Genomic DNA, 19,788 nt, shown 5'->3' on the forward strand with positions numbered 1-19,788 from the left:
CTGAGGTCCCTGAGGCTGCCATTCATTGTCTAGGGAAGTCAGGCCACAGTGAGTAACCTGTGACTGTTCTGTTAACTGCCCCTAACATCCGTCCCTGTTGATAGTGTCAGCTACTGGATATGTGCGTCAAAATGCCTCCAGATGATTTTAGCTCCCAACAGCTGAACTTTACCTGTTGAGGCTCTGACAGCATGGGACAAGCTAACAAGATATCCTCACTACACACACACACACACACACACACACACACACACACACCAACCATCTTAAAAAAACAGGAAATCCCAGCAGAAGGCACTGCAAAGTCAAGCTGGATAGAGGCACCTCCTGGGGTAACCTAGGCTTCTTATAGTTTGCACTCAGCTGTTGCCTGTGACCTAGGATGGCTCCATCTCTCACGTCTGCCTCCTGACCAGTAGGAAAGAGGAGGAGGGAAGGTTTGAAAAGGTGCCACACAACACTTCTACTTGCATTTCCCTTGCTAGAGTGTTGTCATTTGGCCAGACCTCACTCAAAGTGTGGCAGAAGTGCACCTTTTATTTTCATCCGTGTCCCATGAGAGCCAGCATTTCCATCCTAAGGACTGACATGAGTGAAGCCAGCTGTGCTGCAAAAAGTTAGTCTGTCTGTCTGTCTATCTATTATCTATCTTATCTATCTCTCTATCTCTCTATATCTCTCTATCATCTATTTGTCTGTCTATATACCCATATCTATCTATCTGTCTGTCTGTCTGTCTATATGTCTGTCTGTCTATCACCAACCTCTGGCACATTATATGTTGAACTTTAAGAAAAAAGAATAGCAGGAATTATATGTAGATTTAAGAAAGTAATTTCTGCATGTTAACATAAGCGCCACTTTCCTGATTATTACAAGCTCCTGGGCTTGTTTAAAAACAAACAATCAAACAACAACAAAACCACTTGCTGTTTCCTGGTGGTCCTAAGTTGGACTGGTGGAGGATCTGCTTTTCTAAAAGCATACGTATAATAGGTTGGGTCCCAGAAGCATCTTTATCCCTCACTTTAGACCTGACTGAGTTCATGGCATTGCTGCCTTCCTGGAAGAGCTGGGGTTTGTGGTAGTGTGTGATTTGTACCATATCTTGCCAGTTGTAGAACTTAGAGCTCTTGATGAAAGGCTACGGCCCTGTTCTTTGTGTACCACCAGCCTTTCTGCCCTGCACTGAAAGATTTAATTGATGAACTTAGAAATGAACAGGAATGTTTTCTTTGGTTTTTCTAGATGAGTCCCAACCTCTGACTGGCATAGAGAAAACGTAGTGAAATTGAGTCTTTTTTGTTTTTGACAGCAGAGTGTGATGCGAGTCAATGTCTTTATGGTTGTTCTATGTCTCTGGGCTGGAGATGCTTGGTTCCTGTTGGTTCCAGGATCTGGGAGAGGAACGTGGCTTCTGTGGTTGCGCCTTTCTGATTAAAGCTGAGGTGCTTCTGTCTCCTGTGGTCTTTGTCCCATTCTGCCTGTCAGTACCCTTGGGTGACTTTTACCTGACTTCAGCCTGGGTGCCTGGTACCCTGTGGGTCATGGATTCTCAAGACAGCACCCAGTGTACCTGGAGCAGGTAAAGTTTGGATATTAGGTTTTCCCTGTATGTGTGTTTGAATACTCAGTCCCCAGCTGGTGGCACTGTTTTGGAAGATAGTGGAACCTTTGAAACCAGGCCTAGTTGGAGAAAGTGGGATGCTGGGCTTGGCCTTCAAGTTTACAGTCCAGCCCTGTTTCCTGGTCCACCTATGGGAGAGTAAGGGCTACCTCCCCTTCCTGACTCCACAGAGGAGAACCACTCCTGCCAATCTGCCTTACCCTCATGATGGACTACCGCTGAGCCAAAATGAAGCCTTCTCTCGAGCTGCCTCTTGTCCAGTGCATGGTCACAGCAATAAGAACATTAGCCAATGCAGGTCTGTCCTATGCAGTCCTACCTTAGGTCTGACCGGAGGTTCCTTTGCACAGCAGCCCGATGACTGGCTCAGTGGCCTGTGCTCCTGAACTCATTTCCTGCTGTGACGACCCAGCTGGCAGATGCCTCAGCCAGACTCATAGGGAATTGTGTGTTTAGTCTGTGTCAGGCAGAAGCAGGTACCTGACCACTTTCCCTGGGTACCAAACAGGAGACAGAGTTAAATGCCCTTCGGTCATTTACTCGGTATCTGCCTCCTTTCAGGGCCAGTGCCCTTGACCGCATCTTCTTTCTCCAGATTGTTTACTTCATTCTGCAAGCACCATGATGCTTCTGTCAGAACAGGAAAGGATGTCTTCTTAGATAGACCTAGAGGAGAGGGCCCTCATTGGTAGCGGTAGTGAGGCATTTGGGATTTCTCCCACAGCAGAGCTGCTCAGTCTTGCTGAATAAATCTGTTTTTGAAATCATTAGTAATTACTGACATCTTCTGTGACATTTCTATAATTTCCTTTTCACGTGGATAAATAGTTATTGTAAAAGCAGAAGGCAATATGTGACTACTCTTCAGAATACCATTATGTGTACTTTAAGGTCAGCCAAAATATTTATCTTTTTGAGCTTTGTGCCTTTCTGCTGGTATCATTTAGCAAGGAAAGGATGGGTGATCCACAGACTCGTGTTCATGCTCATTGCCCACAAGGTGATGAATAAATTGCTCTCAATTACAAGTACCTCATTTTTCCTCATCTTTAAAGGTCAGAGGCACACAGGGTCGGAAAGCTGGGTGATTATGGGTTGTCATGTAGTGTGCGGATGCTAGCTCCCCTTTTCCTGTTATGCTCACTGCATTTGTATATAACACAACTGTTCCCTTTCCCTCCACCCTACAGCTCCTCCCAGGCGCCCATCAGGCTGTCCTGCAGTCAGGCTTACCTTCTCCTAGTTCTCTTACACATGCCTTCCAAAGATCCCCACCTGGCATCTGCCTTGTGTTTTATTTTCTCTGTTAGGTGTGAAAGGCCACGGGGTGGGCCTGTAGTGCTTTTATATGCTTAGTGCCTTTATATAGCCCTGGGACATGTTTAAGAATAGGAAAGAATAGGCATTGCGTGATACTACTGTCACCTAATAAAATGGAAAGGATAAGTTTTTTTCAACTGGCTTTCCTTTAGTCTTATTTTCTATCTTGTTTTTTTCTGGTTCTGGAAAGTATTTTTTTCCTCTAAGTAACTTGCAAGTAGCTGAAATTATTCAAAATTTATGAAATAACGTAAGTTTTAATTTAAATACTTTTTCTATAGCTAGTGTTAGACATAATCTCTACATTTAGGATATTTATCTTAGAACTATGAAATCGTTTCTGTGATCACACTCAAATTTTCATGGCTCAGTGAATGTGTTTGAATTAACACCTAGCAATTGTTTCTTTTTATGTGGGTGGTCATAGATTTTGGACCTTTGAGGACTGTATCTTTTGGTACTGTAATTAAGACAGCTTGGATTTCATATATATAGTCATATATACATACATACATGTATATATATACATATATGCATATACACACATACATACATATACATATGTACACCTAGATAGAGAGAAAGAGATAGAGTGAGAGAGAGAGACAGAGAGAGAGAGAGAGAGAGAGAGAGAGAGAGAGAGAGAGAGCCAGTGTGGTTGAAAGCGGTTAAAATGGACATAGTCCATATTCAGATCAATTGGCCGCGGTAGGTGATACCAAAAGCAAGTTAGGGAGGATTTTAGAAGAGTCAGTTTTATGGACCCCATCTACAGAAATAAGATTGTGCAGGAAATTGTACTGAGTTGGATAGAAACCCCTCATCAATGTGAGGTCAGTATGCTTTTGTCTATACTTTTTAAAAGGTCAGTATTTACAGATAGGTTGCACGTTTCTTGCATCGGACAGCTTTATAGTTTCTTTTTCATTCCTGGTGCTAAGGCAGCTGAAAGTGTCCTTTCCAGCGGAATTAACTGTTTCCTTAGGAGTGGTTTCAGGTGAGTTAGAGCATGGCTCATAAGATCAGAGTGCTGGGTAATCAGGTGTGATGTTGGTTGCAGCTGTTGATGAGCTCTTCAAACAGGCTGCTCCAACACTGAGCTGGGTAACGGACGTTAGTTTTCTCCATTAGTGGGAGCTGTCACCAAGTATCTGGTTTACGGATGTGTGCATACCTGGTACCTGTGCTGTTCATGCTTTCTTGTTTTTATAAGTGTTACTGTCAGAGGAATTTGGTAAACTTAATGCAAAATGAGACACTGGAAGTCCCACTGATCTATCTTCATGTGATCAGTAGAGTACTTTGAGTTAGCTGAAGTCCTCATAGATGCTTCTGCCCTTGGCCTTGCCTAGATTAGACATGTGCCTCCAAGTCCATCAGATTGCATTAGGAGAAAATATCACTGTAGGTAGGCCAAGCACTCTCTTAAGCTCACAGCATTCATTATTTCAAGTCCCCCATACACATGCCACATAGCCATATAAATTATGGCTTCTAGAACTCTCTCCTATTGGACTGAACAAGATGTGTGATTTATTCTCCACATAGCCAGTGCTTAGCACTTAGCTTAGTTATTTCTCAGCACATGGTTGTTGAATCAGTGGAATGCTGCCTTCCTAAAAAGATGGGCTTGTTCCAAAGAAAAAATGAGAGGGGTTGGAGAGACGGCACCATCAGTAATATGAAAATTAAAAAAGAAAAAACCTGGCCAAGGTGTGTGAAAACTCCAGTCCTCGGGGCCAGAGACAGGAAGATGCTTTGAGCTTGTTGGTTGGCTGTTCTAGCAGGAACTGATGAGTTCCTGGTTCAGAAAAATAAGGTGGGAAGCGACCAGAGAAAAATAACTAATGTTGACTATCACATGATCTCACACACATGTGCAGACACACATACCCACAGCACACAGACATCTAAACGCATGCATCCATAAAACTGGTTCATCCTGATGAGTGTGTATATATAAATCTAACTTCCCATAGGGTTTGCAGCCTGAGCCATTATTAACTTACAGAGGTTTTTATTATATGAAAATAGACCGAGATCATATGGTTTTGAAGATTTGCTGTAAGTTTTTCAATCATGAGATGTCAGACATTGCCTGGATTTTAAAATTGTATAATTTCGTATTCCACCACACTTCTTTCTCTTTTCTCTGGGAGAGATTTATAGCAAATCGGATCCTCAAGTCCCACCCTCCACCTGCGGGGAACTTTCAAGCACTGCATTGTTAAAAAAAATATTGTACAAAATTCATTTCAGTAAAGATTGTTGAACGCCTATTTTATCTAGGGCTAATGGGCCACTTGGGGGTGCCCTGTCTCAGAAGGAGCCCAGCCATGTGCCTCTCAGGACACATACCTTAGCACATTTTGGGGGCTCTAGCTGGCTTAGAATAGAACTCATGGCTTATGCCTACTAAGTGTTGACTCCTCATTGCCTGGAACCCCAGATTTTTCAGGGTAACACCAGTAGGAGCCAGGAAGTAAAGGATATGTTAAAATAATATTTGTATGGCTGAGAACGTTGGGAAGCAACAAAACAAAACCAATTCTTATGTAAATTCACTCCTTTCCATTGTGAAGCATTGTGAATAGCAAACACATGGGCATTTGAAATGGGAAATTCCCATGGTGGCTCTATCTTGCTTCAGCACTAGCTTGGGGTGCCTGTTTTTGCACACACTGAGCCATTAGTGAAACTTCCTGAAACGAAGATTTCTTATTCACATCAGCAGTCTGTCTTCTTTGCTTTCTGAGCAGTCATTTGTATTAAATAACTTATCTAGTCATCAGTGATCGTTAGGGACTAGATGGTGATAGTTTGTTCTCACAAAGATGAACAGGGTGGTGATGGAATTTTAGTTGAGACACTCATCTAACAGAGCTGCCTACGGTGCTCTGAAATGCCTGAAAAGACGTCTAAGCAGAGCATCTGCTTCTTTGAACTTTGCCTCCAGTGTTCAAGGAAGCAAGCAGATAGGGTGAGCGTTCTGGAGAGCAGTGGTTCTCAGCCTTCCTAATGCTGCAACCCTTTAATGATCTTCCTCATGCTGTGGTGACCCCCGCAACAGTAAAGTTATTTCTGTTAGTACTTCATGCCTGCAATTTTGCTACTGTTATGAATTGTAATGTAAACATCTGATACATAGAATATCTGATATGCAGCCCCTGCGAAAGGATTGTTTAACCCCTAACAGGGTTGTGACCCACTGCTCTAGACCATTAGCTGTGTAGACAGTTGACCTCGGCTCAGACTCTCCAGGGGGCCAATGTAGAAGGAAGTCCTCTGCCTGATCAGAGCTCTGTTTTCATCTTTTTACCTCTCATTCTATGGGTCAGCTCTGCTTGGGAGGACGAGACTCCGGATGGACAGATGAAGCCTTTTTTCCCAAAAGGAAGTGAACCCCAGGGAGAGGTCCCTGGCACCTGGCATCCGTCTAACTAGTCTGTGCATCTTTGCATTTTCCCTGTCCGTGCTCACGATTGAATGCAGCAGGCAGGCAATGATGGGCCAGAGCTCTTCTGGAATAGGGTTGCGTGAGCCGGGATGTGGCACAGGGGCATGCCTGGGGTTCTGCAAGTAGGCAGTTGTCTGTGCCAGCCACAAACTGCATTTAACTGAGAAATGTTGGGTGGGAGGCTATCGTTAGGGAGCAGGCTCGGGCCTGTCACTTTTTCCAGTGGTTCAGAGGGTTGCCACCCCTGTACCCTTGCTGCTGACTCACTGTGTGGCTGGCTTTGTTTTTATTGGAGTGAAAAGTGCTGTTCCTGTGACTCATGGCTGTAACCTCCATTGCCTTGATGACTCTGTCACAGCCCAGTGACAAGAGGCCACAACAGTTTGAAAGGACTTATTAGGAATTCTATGTTGGCATGCTTTATGGAAAATGAAAATTTGCTAGGTGAGCCGTAGGCCACTAGCTGAGGTATATTAGGACTTACTCTTCTGGCTCTTTTGACAAATTCCCGACACCAGTTAGTACCAGGAGAGACAAAAGTATTCTTAGGGAAATCGGGACCTTACAGCCATGCCGAGCTTCCGCTGCATTGAAGCCAAAAGCCTTCAGATCCTGATGAGTCACACTGATAGACACACACACACACACACACACACACACACACACACACACACACACACACACACACACACCCCGCCACACATACACACACCCTCCACACCCTCCAGAACTGAGTGAGTGGAGAATTGCTCAGCATCACTTCCTGATTTACGCATTAGCTTGCTGAAAGATCGATTCCTCTCCAGGCAGAAGGTTTTGTGTTTTGTTTTTTTCCCCCTTCTTCTCTAGAATTGGTGTGGTGCAGAATGGAACCATGTCCATCCCGGTTTCTCCACGTTACATGCCTGTGTGTCCCATTGTTCCTGTACAGTAGGAATGGCAGTGGAGACCCTTGCAAGCCCTCAGCTCTGCTGTGTCCTCACCCACAGAAACCTCGGGCCAGATTAAATTTAAGTCTTGTTTTTTTTTTTTTTTTTTTTTTAAATTGGTAAAATGAAGATTGATAGGTGTGGTAGCAGGGTTATTGGGGGACAGTGTTCGATTCTGCAGTGCATGGCACTCTGGTGACTGGAGCCGGGTAGGCGAATGCTGTGCCACTGAGGTGTACCGGGGTCCTGGTGCTCTGGTTGTGTATGAGTTCCTGGGTTTTACCCTGCAATCTCATGTCACTTGAATTTTAGAGCAAGCTGTTTCAGTATAACACAGATAAAGAGTTGTAAACATGCTCTGTCCTTAGCATGGACTGGGATGGCAGAGTTCTTGTGTGACGGTTAAATAGAGCAGCGTAACAATAATTCGAAGTCTCTTTGTGGCCGTGTGTTTGTAGTCTGCTCCAGTAGGAGAAGGCAGATTAAAAAGCAGATTCCTGAAGTTTTGTGTTAAATTCTTGGTTGATCATAAGAACGGGTATTGACCAGTAAATTCCTTTCCAGAGCAGAGCCTGATACCTCTGCTCCGGCGTCCAATACTAAGGATCCAGAACTGCACTGACAGGAAGGCATGCGTTCTGAGCATCTGAGGGCAAACACAAAAGCATTTGTAGAGAGAGATTTGTGCTTCTGTTCAACATCCCAGCTTACACAGCACATTCTACATCCCTGGAGTCCTCGCAAAGGCCTGGGAAACCAGCCTGTGTTTGGTGTGTGGTAACTAAACTTCGGACAAGGAGAACAGGCAAGCAGAGTAACCTGTGTGTGTTTCCAGAGGCCCTCCCTCTGTGACTTTGTTTCCCTGCTGGTCAGCCAGTCTCTGAGGATCTTATCAGTCCCTGATCTCCTTCCTCCCAGTCCTCTCGTGGGACATCAGCATAGACACAAGCCCAGCATACCTGTTGTGCCATTCCGCCTCTAAACCTGAACAGGGCACTGTGGCCTGCCCGGTCTTGGTCTTTTTCCTGTGACTTCTGTGCAATCTACTGGACTGTTCAATGTATAAGTGAGTAAAGGAGCTTGACACCTTTCCTCGCAGTTATTACCGGTGATGATGTGCAAATGTCTTCCTTAGGAAAGATTCACTGAATCCAGAGACCCTCGGAATGAAACATGAGTGGAACATGCCAGCGCCCCCTTCTTACACCTTGCACATACGTCTGTTGAAATCCGTTGTCATTCTGTCTTGGAGGTCTTTTTTCATGCCAGTATTGTGGATTTTTAAAACTGAAGTTTCGCTGCACGCATGAACTATAACTCATTTATCTAGTCTCCTATTCACCATCATTTAGCTGTTTCAAATATTTGGACCACAGTAAACATCCCTGTGAGCTAATCACACGCTATACACAAGTAGTTCGTTACCAGTTCCTACAAGTAGAATTATTGATTCTAAAAGTATATTCTTTTAAATATGTGGTGCAAACTACCAAATTATCCTGCTGAATGCTATAATCTATCTACATTAGCGTAGGTAAGAACTACCCATTTCTCTGGATTTGCTGTTATTATTCTTATAATTTATGTTGGCATAAAGTTTGCTTATTTGTCTGTCTGTCTGTCTATTTATTTTGGCCTGATGTGATGGCACACACCTGTAACCCAAGCAGTTCAGAGGAGGAGACAGGAGGGTCAGTAGTTCAAGGCCAGCCTGGGCTACTCAAGACCCTGCATTTCAAAGAAAACAAAACTGAAAGAAAGAAAACATATTCATTATTGAGTAGGAGGGTGGTTGAATATAACCCCTTATCTTTATCAGTCATTTGCATCCCTTCTCTGAACTTTGACCACATGCCTTTGTTTGGGGGGAGAGGACCTGTATATACACATGCCATTTGTCCAGGAAGATGGCCTCTTTTCCTTTTGGGAAAGGAAAGGAACAAGCAGAAAGTGCTAAGTCTAGGCAGGTACTTTGAACTCTCAGCAGCATCTGGCATCATTTACCATGTAGTCTGATTAGGGTAGAGTTAGACGGTGTCCATGGATGTTCAGAACATTCTAGCAGGAGTAGTCTAGCAATATTGGGGTATCTTTTCATGACCAAATTTGCTGGTCCCTATTGTTGAAAATAAGTATGCGTGATCAGTTTTTATTTATTTTGGAGTTACTGTTCGTATAGCTTCTGTTTGGGAAAATCTGATGTTTCAGTAAGCATGGAGGTGCTGGTGATCCTTTGCGTGTTCAGAATAAGGGTTCTCACTTCTTGGCATGTTTCATTCAGGGTTAGAAATGAAGTTCTGAGAAACTGGAAATTGCAATTCTGAATTGTAAGGTTTGGGCTTCTGTTGTTTGACAAAGAAAAACGTACACTTTAGAATCAAACTTAAAATCTCTCTCAGGAAATATGAAATATGCCTGCACAAATATTTGATGGTGATATTTCTCCGTGAAGAACATGTCTCACCTGTAAAGGTGAGATTCCCACTCATGTGTGTGACTAGGGGGAGCTGTGTCAGCTGGGTGCTGGGGGCCCTGCCTGCCGCGGGAGAAGGCAGTACTCCGTTGTCTCTGCTGTAAAACCCTCTTGGTTCCCTCACTGTCCCCTCTCAGACATTAAAGAGAGGCGGGAGGCAGGGTAGGGGTGGGGGTGGATTGAGGGCCCTGCCTTTTAAAAGACAGCTGATTGCCCCCTTCGTGAAACAGACGATGTAGCTTCTTTTCACCAGCAGTTAGTTGCACAGTACTCTGGCTCGCTAATGTTTGTTTAAAAGGGGGTGTTGACTGGTTTCCGTGGCAAGTAGGAGTGTCTAGTCAGCGCTTGCCTTTCTGCGGAGAAAGTGAGCAGCGCTGACAGGTCAGGCTTGGCAGGGAGCGTCCAGGACCCTTCTGCACCGGTCCCCGCAGAATGATGGGGCAGCTTGTGAAAAGTGATCAGGGCTGGAGTGTGCAGCTGGCGCGACGGATGTGCTGTATGGGTCAGTACAGCCCCAGAAAGCCTCTTGCAGAGTTGGGAACCTGGAAAGGAAAGTTGTGCTGCCAGTTTCGGCTTGCTGGGCAGAACTGCTGACTGTGGAGTGAGTGCCTTGAGGAATCTGGGTAGAGTCTGGACCACCTTTCTGCTTGCCTGGGAGAACTCTGGGATAAGTCTTTATGTAGCACTGACGTTTGCTGTGTGTGGCACTAAGTATATTTAACGTGGAATGCTCTTTCCTGGGAAGTGTAAACAGTACGAGTCATAGTAGCTCCTCTTCTTGTGATTTTTCTCTTCTTACATTCTGTGACTTGTATTGGTGTTTTTGTGTATTTTAAGCTACTTTGTATCTCATAAGGTGAGCATAAGTGTGTGCTTTCACTTAAAACTCATTGTGGGTAAGATGATTTTTAACTAGAGTAATGGCTATAAAACTTAATTCAAGAACTGACTGGGCAGTTCTTAAAAACCAACAGATCTGGATAATGCACAGGAATGATGGCCGTCCTCTTTTTGTTGTTATGGCAACGGTGCCCTAAATACAAGTCTCAGTGTTAAGCATCCCTGTCTGAAAGGAGGAAAAATCACCATGAGACTTGTAATTGGAAAATTAGATGGTGTAATCGGGCATACTCCCTTTTGAAATGATTCCCTTTGGAAATAATGCATAAGGTGGTAAAATTGCCCGGTCTTCCGAGGCTTAAGTTCTTCGCCGACTGCAGGGTAGTTACTGTCTTGTAGAAACGTGAGGGTCTTGGAATTGTTGTCATGGTCCTGTTGCATGGATTTTCTAGGTGAGGGTCTCCTTGGTACTGCAATGCACCAGTCTGGGTTTACCATGAGTTGAGAGAAGGTTTGGGTTGTTACCCTTCGAAGACAGCAGCAGAGTTTATTCATGCCTTACTCATCAGGAGGTGGCCTGTGGTCTTGGGCTTTCATCGTGAGTCATAGCTCCCAGGGTTTTAGCATCCATCATCTCGGGCATCAGTGGTGGTCCGGAGCCTCTCCCTCAACCACGCAGCACTTGGGGTGGTCGGCACCTGGAGACAGTTATGATCTCTAAGGAAAGTACTTCGTTAAATTACCTTTCCTGGAGGACCATTTGTGTTAGAAGTCAAAGGACCTGGGTTCTTCCTTTTCATGCTTCTTAACCTATGTGCTTGGTATCCGCTTAATTTAGAAAACAAAACATCCCATTTTGGTCACCATTCCATGCCCAAGGGAAGACTTTCACATGAAACAACATAATACATTGAATTTAATGATATTGTAGGAGCTTGTGTCATCACGTGAGGATTAAGTAAAGCAATACAACTTAGAGGAGAGTTACAGGAACTTCTTAACTTTTCATTTTGTAACTTAATATGGATGATGCTACCTTTTCTTGAATCTTGAACTTTCTTTTTGCAGTGTTCAAGTTTAAAGCTAGGGCCTTGCTTTAAACTTCCCAGAGACACATTCCCAGCCCTGGATTTTTGTTTTTAAATGTTTACTTATTTATTATATAGACAGTGTTCTGCCTGTGTGTCCCTGAATGCCAGAAGAGGCCACCAGCTCTCATTACAGATGGCTGTGAGCCACCATGTCATTGCTGAAAATTGAACCCAGGACCTCTGGAAGAGGAGCCGGTGCTCTTAATCTCTGGGCCATTTCTCTAGCCCCCCCCCACCCAGTTTTCTTGAGAACTTGCTATTAGGCTCCCAGGTTGCTAGTTGGACGGGACGATTTAAACATTACAGAAGCAGGTTTCATGTCCACTGTTTTCTTGGTGTTGGAGACTTAGAGAGCACAGCGGATCCTGTGATGTGAGAGCTGCCCTTCCATGTAGGGTCTTCATAGTTTGTCAGTGGTCCTGGTCCATCATTCGCTTTGCTCTGCAGGACCCCCTCCCCCAAGATCATCCTCTGTGCTGGGGTGAGTCCCTGGCTTCCATTTGAAAGGTAATAGCACCTTGGGGCAGTGTATGACGTTTCCTGTGCACGGGTCATACCAACCTTCTTTTCTTTTTTCTTTTCCAGATGAGCGGGACAAAGTTCAAAAGAAAACATTTACAAAATGGATAAATCAGCACCTCATGAAGGTGAGTTACTCGCTCATAGCCTGGAGCTGTTTTGCACACTTAAATGCACTGGCAAAGCTGTGGATTTCACATACTGCTAATGTATGTCAATGGCACGTGCTTTTGAGGCACGCGTGTTATCTGGTGCGTGACTTGTGGGTAATGATTGTGGAGGTGGGAAGGTAAGTAACCCTGACCACAGTGTATTTTGTGACATTTGTAAAACCTCTTACTATTAGATGCAAAATAACATTAACAGTTCAAGGAGTCCTTAATGCTCATTTGCTTGGATTGGGAAAGCCACATTCTGGAACAGATTGTTTCTCTTTCAAGACTCTGATTCTGGACTCAGATTTATTTAGACAGTAGGGGGTCAGGTGAGAATTAAAATGGATTGTGAAAAGAAGTTGGGAATAGTTTTATTTTTGCTCAGGGATTGTATCTGTATTGCTCTGAGAAGTATCTGTGGCTCTTAGATTAATATTATTTGTGAGCTATGTGTCACCTTGAGAATTTGATAGACACTCCAGAAAAGTACACAGAATTTTCCTCATTATTTACAGAGTTGTTGAATTCCACCGATGCCCATGCGCTTTTACAATTAACTGTTGGCCACTTTCTCCTCCTACTTTTGTAAGGATTCTAGAATTTCAAAGGGAACCCTTCCGGCTGGGAAGAGTTTTTCCATTTAAACTATTGTACAGTGTAACAGAGCCTGCAAAATGTCAAAGTGATTCTAGCCAGGTGTGGTGGTGCTCACCTTTGATACCAGCACTCATGAGGCAGGGGCAGGGGCAGGGGCAGGGGCAGGAGATTTCTATAATTTCCATGGCTCCTTTGTGTATGTTGTGAGTTCCTGGCCAGCTAGGGCTACATAGTGAAACTGTTTCAAAAACAATTTCACTGACATACTGAATCATAGTAGAGAGAGTTACCAGTCACTCTCTCCCCTCCCATTGCCCAGTCTGTGTCCGATGATTGCTTTCAGAGAGAGCATGGCACTCACTCTCTAGTTGAGAGCCATTTTGGTAAGAAGCCTGTTGTGTTAAGAAGAAGATGAGACCTGTCCTCCCTTATGATGCCTTTATGAGGAAATGCATCATGGGTTGATGAAAGAAGCCAGCAGTTTTATCTGCCATCTTCCAAGTTTTTGGATATTCAGATGGGAGTGCAGTCAGGTGTAGGGTGTGGGACTTTGGAGCTTAATCTCCAAGAGGGATTCTGCCTTAGTTACTTCTTTATTGCTATGATAAGACACTATGACCAAGGCAACCTGTCAAAGAAAGCATTTCATTTGGAGCCTAGGGTTTCAGAGGGTTAGAGTCCATGACCATCGCAGCAGGGAACATTGGGGCAGGCAGGCAGGCAGGGGTGATGCTGGGGCAGTAGCTTAGAGCTTACATCTAGAAAGAGAGAGAGAGAGAGACAGAGAGACAGAGAGAGACAGAGACAGAGAGAGAGACAGACAGACAATACTGGGTGTCTTTTGAAACCTCAAAGCCTGCCCCTAATGACACACCTCCTCCACCAAGGCCACACTCTCCACACTCTCCTAATCCTTCCCAGATAGTCTCACCAAGCGGGAACCAGGCATTCAGTCAATCATGTGAGCCTACGGGTGCCATTCTCATCCAAGCTTCCGGTTTCCCATCTCAGAGCTGTTGCTGTGGAAGCAACTCTTTGATGAAGGGGTACCCCTTGTGACTCCCGCTGACCTAACAGCTTCCGTAGGTGTGGTGATTTGGGGATGGACAAGTGAGTAGGGCATAGAAGGTTTGCCCAAATCTTCTGGAACACAGATAGCTATGGGAGGTGTTCCGTGTTTGTAACCAAGTCACTTCAATGCCATAGAGAAGCACAAACAAAGGCAGCTATCAAGGGGACCACACAGCCTCGCCCCAGACAGGTCATTTTTGCAAGCTCATGTGTGCCAGGCCTGTTGCACTGAGCTCTACTCATCATGCAGATGAATACTTATCGTAAGTGAGATGATTACATGTAAGAACATTTTACTAAAAGTATCCAAATATTAGTTAAGTACTTTGTGGACTCATTCCTAAGCTCCATCATGTGTGGGGCTCGCATATGCATTCTATGTGTAATCATTGCATACATTCTATCAGTCACTCCTGCAGACATCCCTCTGACATGGTTAGTCTACTGATCTCACATACAAGACCGACCTTTAGGGTCTGATAGATCACCAGGATTCAGATACCTGGAATATCTCCTAGAATATTTAACTCCCTGACTTCCTTATATATAAAATGAACATCTCAAAGATTTAAGGCTTACTTATGCGATATATGTATGTATGTGTGTGTGTGTGTGTGTGTGTGTGTGTGTGTGTGTGTGTGTGTGTATGTATTGGCAAAATAAGTATTTTACTACAATAGTCAGTAAGTTGATGCCCATGTAGCTGCAAGCAGGCTGGGATTTTTTTTTTGTGGCGTCAGTTAGATATCAGGATTTTACATTAACTCTTGGTTGGGGTGTAGTTCAATGGTTGAGTGGCTTGTTGAGCACATACAAGACCTTGAGCTCAATCTCAAGCACACAAACAAAACAAAATTAAATTAAAATGGTCTCCCATTTAATGTAGAGTCACACAAGGGAGGTGGGAGGCTGGAATGTGGCCTTGGCTGCCTCCCATCACCAACTACTTACGTTCTTGGGCAATGGTTTTAGAGCAGCTCCTGCTGGGCTGTGCTTGGCATCCTGAGAACTGTGAACTGGGGCTGTGGATGTCACACTCCAGCCATAAGAAGAGCTTCCCCCCCCCCTTCTCCACACACACACTTTCGTTTGTGTCTGGAAGTCACATCATTGTGCTGAAGTGAAGAAAAATGAATAACCACAAACATTCTGGCCCATTAAGTAGAGACGGTTTGCCTCAGCCACTTCATCTGTGTTCACTAAGGTCTGATGAGTGGAATGCTGTACTGGGTGGTGAGTGTTGTTTTAGGTAGCTGGGATCATCGCTCAGTTGGTAGGAACTATAAGTAATGCATTTTAGTTAGAACAATGTTAATATTGGGAAAATAGTCCTCTGTTGATTTTCTTCTCTCTTCCCTGGACTTGTTGGATGTACTCAGGGTGAGGCTGGAGTGAGGGAGTGGCTGGGGGGGGGGGCTGTATCTTTGTTGGTTTCTTCAGTCCCTTTAAATTAATGAAAAGTACAATATTTGGAGAGATTTTATAAAAGTCAAATCATGTTATTTAAGTGTTAAGGAAAAAGGTAGCATTAAAGGTGAGACGATAGAGATTATTATCTGTCGTGGTCAGTCCTCAGAAGCTTGTGATGCTGTGAGAGTAGTTATCTTGGACCTCTCTACTCGATGCTCGTTACTTTACATTCATATATGAGACTTTTTTTTCCCTCAAGATGTTTGATGAGGATTTTAAATCTTTTCTGAAGAAAGTAATTGTCTTAGTCTACTCCTGTGACCAAGGCAACTCGTAACAAGAAAGCATTTACTTAGGGGTTTGCTTACGTTTTCAAAAGCAGAGTCTACTCTTATGGCAGAGAGCATGGCGGTAGGCAGCCATGGTGCTGGAGAAGTGATTGAGAGCTACATCCTGATCCACAGACAGACAGACAGACAGACAGTCTGACTGGGTCTGGCATGGGATTTTGTCCTACTCCTTGGCGACTAAGCATTCAAATATATGAGCCTACAGGGTCCACTCTTACTCAGACCGCCATAGTAATTTTTCTTAGGTTTATTTTTTTATATTTAAGCAAACCTAAACTGATTCTTGTTTAAAGTAGCCAGGCAGATGGGGTGAGGTGTACTAGCTGGGGAGCAGTCTCTTTGTTCCCGGAGTTTCTCCCGAATACGCTTGAATTTTAGAGTCCCCATGCCTCTGTGTGAATGATGGTACCTGAAGCACACTGACTGTCGGCAAGAGTGTGTCCTTCTAATTCATCATCCTCTCAAATACTTAAAGGCACGGAATCTGGTCAGCACATTCCTTTCTGCTGTCGTTGTTTACCCTGGGAATCATGCGGTGGGAGCGTTTATCCGTGTTTTAGCATATTTTAAACTTCAGCGTTGTAGCATGAGTAAAATGGTTGTTCCTGAAGATACCTGGAGGATTGTTTTCAAATGCAACCTGGCTGGCTGGCATTCTTTTAAGAATATTCCTTTACAGCATTTGTTTGTGACCATCCCGTTTAGGGTACTCTGTGTTTTTATAAACTGGAAGTCGTATGTAAATAACTACCTGGTCTCATGTATGTCCACCTGCTGTGTTGCTGTCTAGTATCTCACAGGACCATAATCTGAGAAACAGCACCAGAGATCCGAGCCCCCTGCAGTTCAGCTCAGCTTATGGTGGGCCTATGGGGAGACGCCCTTTGTTCCCAAGGCACTGTTACTCTACCAGGCATCTCATCGCTCACTCCCTTTGCATGCAGGCCTGACCCCAGAACCAGAACCTGAGCCAGGAGAGAGCAGATGTTGGGGGCTGGTTTAAGGGGCAGCAGTTTCTCCCAAGTCTCAAATCCTCAGTGCTCCGTGTGCTTTCTCTGGGGCCCATCGTACTGCCAGTTACTTAGGAACCGTGTTTTTCCGCATCTATCAGTTAAACTCTGTTTATTCTGCAGTATTGTTCAAATGGTTCATGTTGTAATGGCCCTTTTCTAAATGTTAATCTACTGATAACTAATTTATTGGTATATTTGGAGAAGAGCACCTGGATTCCAGTGTTGGACTGCACTCTGTTAGTTAGTGTGTCCTGGGCTGCTACACGGAGGCAGAGGAGTGGCTGTACTTTTTTTGCCTCCCATCTGTCATGCCTCTGGAAAGCAGAATTCATTCACGCAGGAATGTTCTCTGCCACAGAAAAGTCAGTGACCTTGTGGTCCCACCTTAGCAATCGGTCTACTATTTGTTTTTTGATTAGTGGCTGGAAGGACATCTAAACCCCCAAGCCGAGAGAGAAAGAGAGAGAGAGAGAGAGAGAGAGAGAGAGAGAGAGAGAGAGAGAGAGAGAGAGAGAGAGAGAGAGAGACTGTGTGATCATGTTCATGAACATTTCAGTTAGGACGGGGGTGCTTTTGAATTCCTGGCTTTATAAAGGGCCAGTGAGGATAGAGCAACTGCAGTATTTTGATTCTTAAAATCCACTTACGAGATTATCTTCAACACTTCCTGTTTCCAAATGTCAGGTGCCCCAGACTCACCGGATAGGTTGTTAAGATAGATGTGGCCTCCAGCAGCTTCTGAGTCACAGTCCTGGGATTCTAGCGAGTTGCTGAATATCCCATTTCTAGCCAATTGCCGAAGCGGCCGAGCTGGGACCATGCTTTTCGAACCTGCCATGGATAGATGGACCAGTGTGCAAATGACCATATGAGCGTGTGACATCCATGGGAGTATGTGGATGTACATGCTTGTTCATGTTTGCAAGGGCCAGAGAGCAATGTTGAGTGTCTTACCCTTTTGCTTTCCATCACACTATCCCATCAAGAGATACTGAGCAGCTGCACACACAGACACATTTGGCATATCCAATAAGTAGTTTGATTTAGAAAATACAGCTTTTAGAAACAATAGCTATATCTTTTCGGCTCCCAGCAGTGTAGGTATACAGTTGCCCGTGTGCTGCTTTACCACAATTATCAATATTAGTCACAGTTTGTCTAACGTTGGTTGAGGCCACATGCTAGGGTCAGTTATTTTCCTGTCTTACTGCATTTCATTCTCACGGCAGTCATTGAGGGCACACCGTGGTTACTCTTACCCGAGTTCACAGATGGTGAGCTGATACACAGAGAGGATCCCAAAACTCCCCGAGGTTGAACAGCTAGCAATCCATAGATGTCCAAAGGGCCGGAGAGTAAGTGGAAGTTGTGTCCCTGGTCTTTCGTTCTCTCTATCATGCTGAATACTTTAGGATAGATTTGGAGCTGAGTGATCAAAGCTACAGAGAGAAAGATGAATGGCATTTGGACAACCTGTTTGCCCTTGCAAACAGGGCTTGCTATTTAAGTTGTTTTTGTCATGGAAGCTATATTTAAGTGAGGAATTGTTGAGTGTTCTTTGGAGAAATGTTAGGAACGCAAAGCATAAAATTTAGAAGCAAGTCTTATAAATCGGGTTTTTATGAGTGCAATGAAAGGTAACGCTTTTATGATTGTAGGAGGCACGAGGCAAGCATGAAGACAGGTAAAAAGAGATGGGAATCCAAAGCTCACAGTATGTTTGCATACTGATAATGTTGACGGTGAGCAGTATGTGAAAACACGTAACACCCCCCTCTGGCCTTTACATGCTTGTGAACAAGTACACACACATCTATGTTCCACACTCTTACAACACTGTGTACATATAGATTCATGGATACATGCATACGCGAAGCACACTGGTACAATCTTTACCCACGATGAACTTTTTGACCTTATTTTGTTAGCTATTGACCACTGCGTTTTGAGCATGTGTATGAATGTTCAGCATGCATATATATACATATATATATACATACATATATATACACACATACATACATGCATACACACACATGTGCCACTTGTATGCAGTGCCATAAAATGCCTGAAGAGGGCATCACATCTCCTGGACAGTAGGTCCAAATGGGTGGTTGTGAGCATCTGTTGGGTTCTGGGAGCTGAACCTGGGTATGCTTAGCCACTCAACCATCTTTAGCTCCAGTGTTTATTCTCTTAAACATTAATTTGATCCATCAGAAGAGAAGTTATATATGCCCTGGCTGTTTACCTCGACACACTTGAAAATGTGTGGGAGCATATGTTTGTAATCAACTATGTAAATCTACACTGGTGTCATATTTAGTGATGCATTCTGTTGGTTGATCCACATTTTCTCATAGGACAGGATTCAGTCCGGCATTGCTACTATGCTTAATTACTTCCCTTTGACACGGTTTAATCAGAAACAGTTTAGTAGCCTCTGTGTAGACATCAAACATTTCTGAAGTGTAGAATGCAGGCTTTCGGTAAGGGCCTCCTAGGACAAAGAGAAGACTTAATCAGTATCTGTGTATGCACGCTCAGTCTTAGTTCCTATGGCCCCAGTGTCACAGACCTAAGCCCTGTGAGGGGAACAATGTGGGCTAAAAGTGTCTGTCAGGGTACGTACGCCCTGCTGTGCAAAAGTTCAGCCTCTGGATGTGAATCCACTGGGTCTGTGCAGATAAAAGCTGTCTGCCGATAGAAAACCTCTGGGCTCTCTGTCTCTGCTCTGAATCCTGTTATAGGTTCACAGTATAGAAAATTAGTTCATTATGAAATGTATTTTGAATTTGAAATTATCTTGTGACATGAAAATTACCTTTCCCCTTTTGACTATTAGGATGATTTAAGTACTTTTAAATGAGTATTATACTTGTAGGCTACTGTTTTAAACTAATTACTTCATAATTTAGGCAGATAATTATAGTTCA

At 44.0% G+C, this 19,788-nt stretch overlaps 1 protein-coding gene across 1 annotated transcript in view; it reads left to right on the forward strand.

Moving 5' to 3' along the window:
* The window catches only part of Dst (dystonin), a 348,777-nt gene that overhangs the window by 120,622 nt on the left and 208,367 nt on the right, over window positions 1-19,788 (forward strand). Inside the window, exon 5 of the mRNA XM_051204361.1 lies at window positions 12,323-12,384. Coding sequence (XP_051060318.1) covers window positions 12,323-12,384 — 62 coding nt within the window. The remainder of the gene's footprint in view (window positions 1-12,322; window positions 12,385-19,788) is intronic.

Source organism: Phodopus roborovskii, unplaced genomic scaffold (genome assembly GCF_943737965.1).
Source record: "Phodopus roborovskii unplaced genomic scaffold, PHOROB, whole genome shotgun sequence".
Lineage (NCBI taxonomy): Eukaryota > Metazoa > Chordata > Mammalia > Rodentia > Cricetidae > Phodopus > Phodopus roborovskii.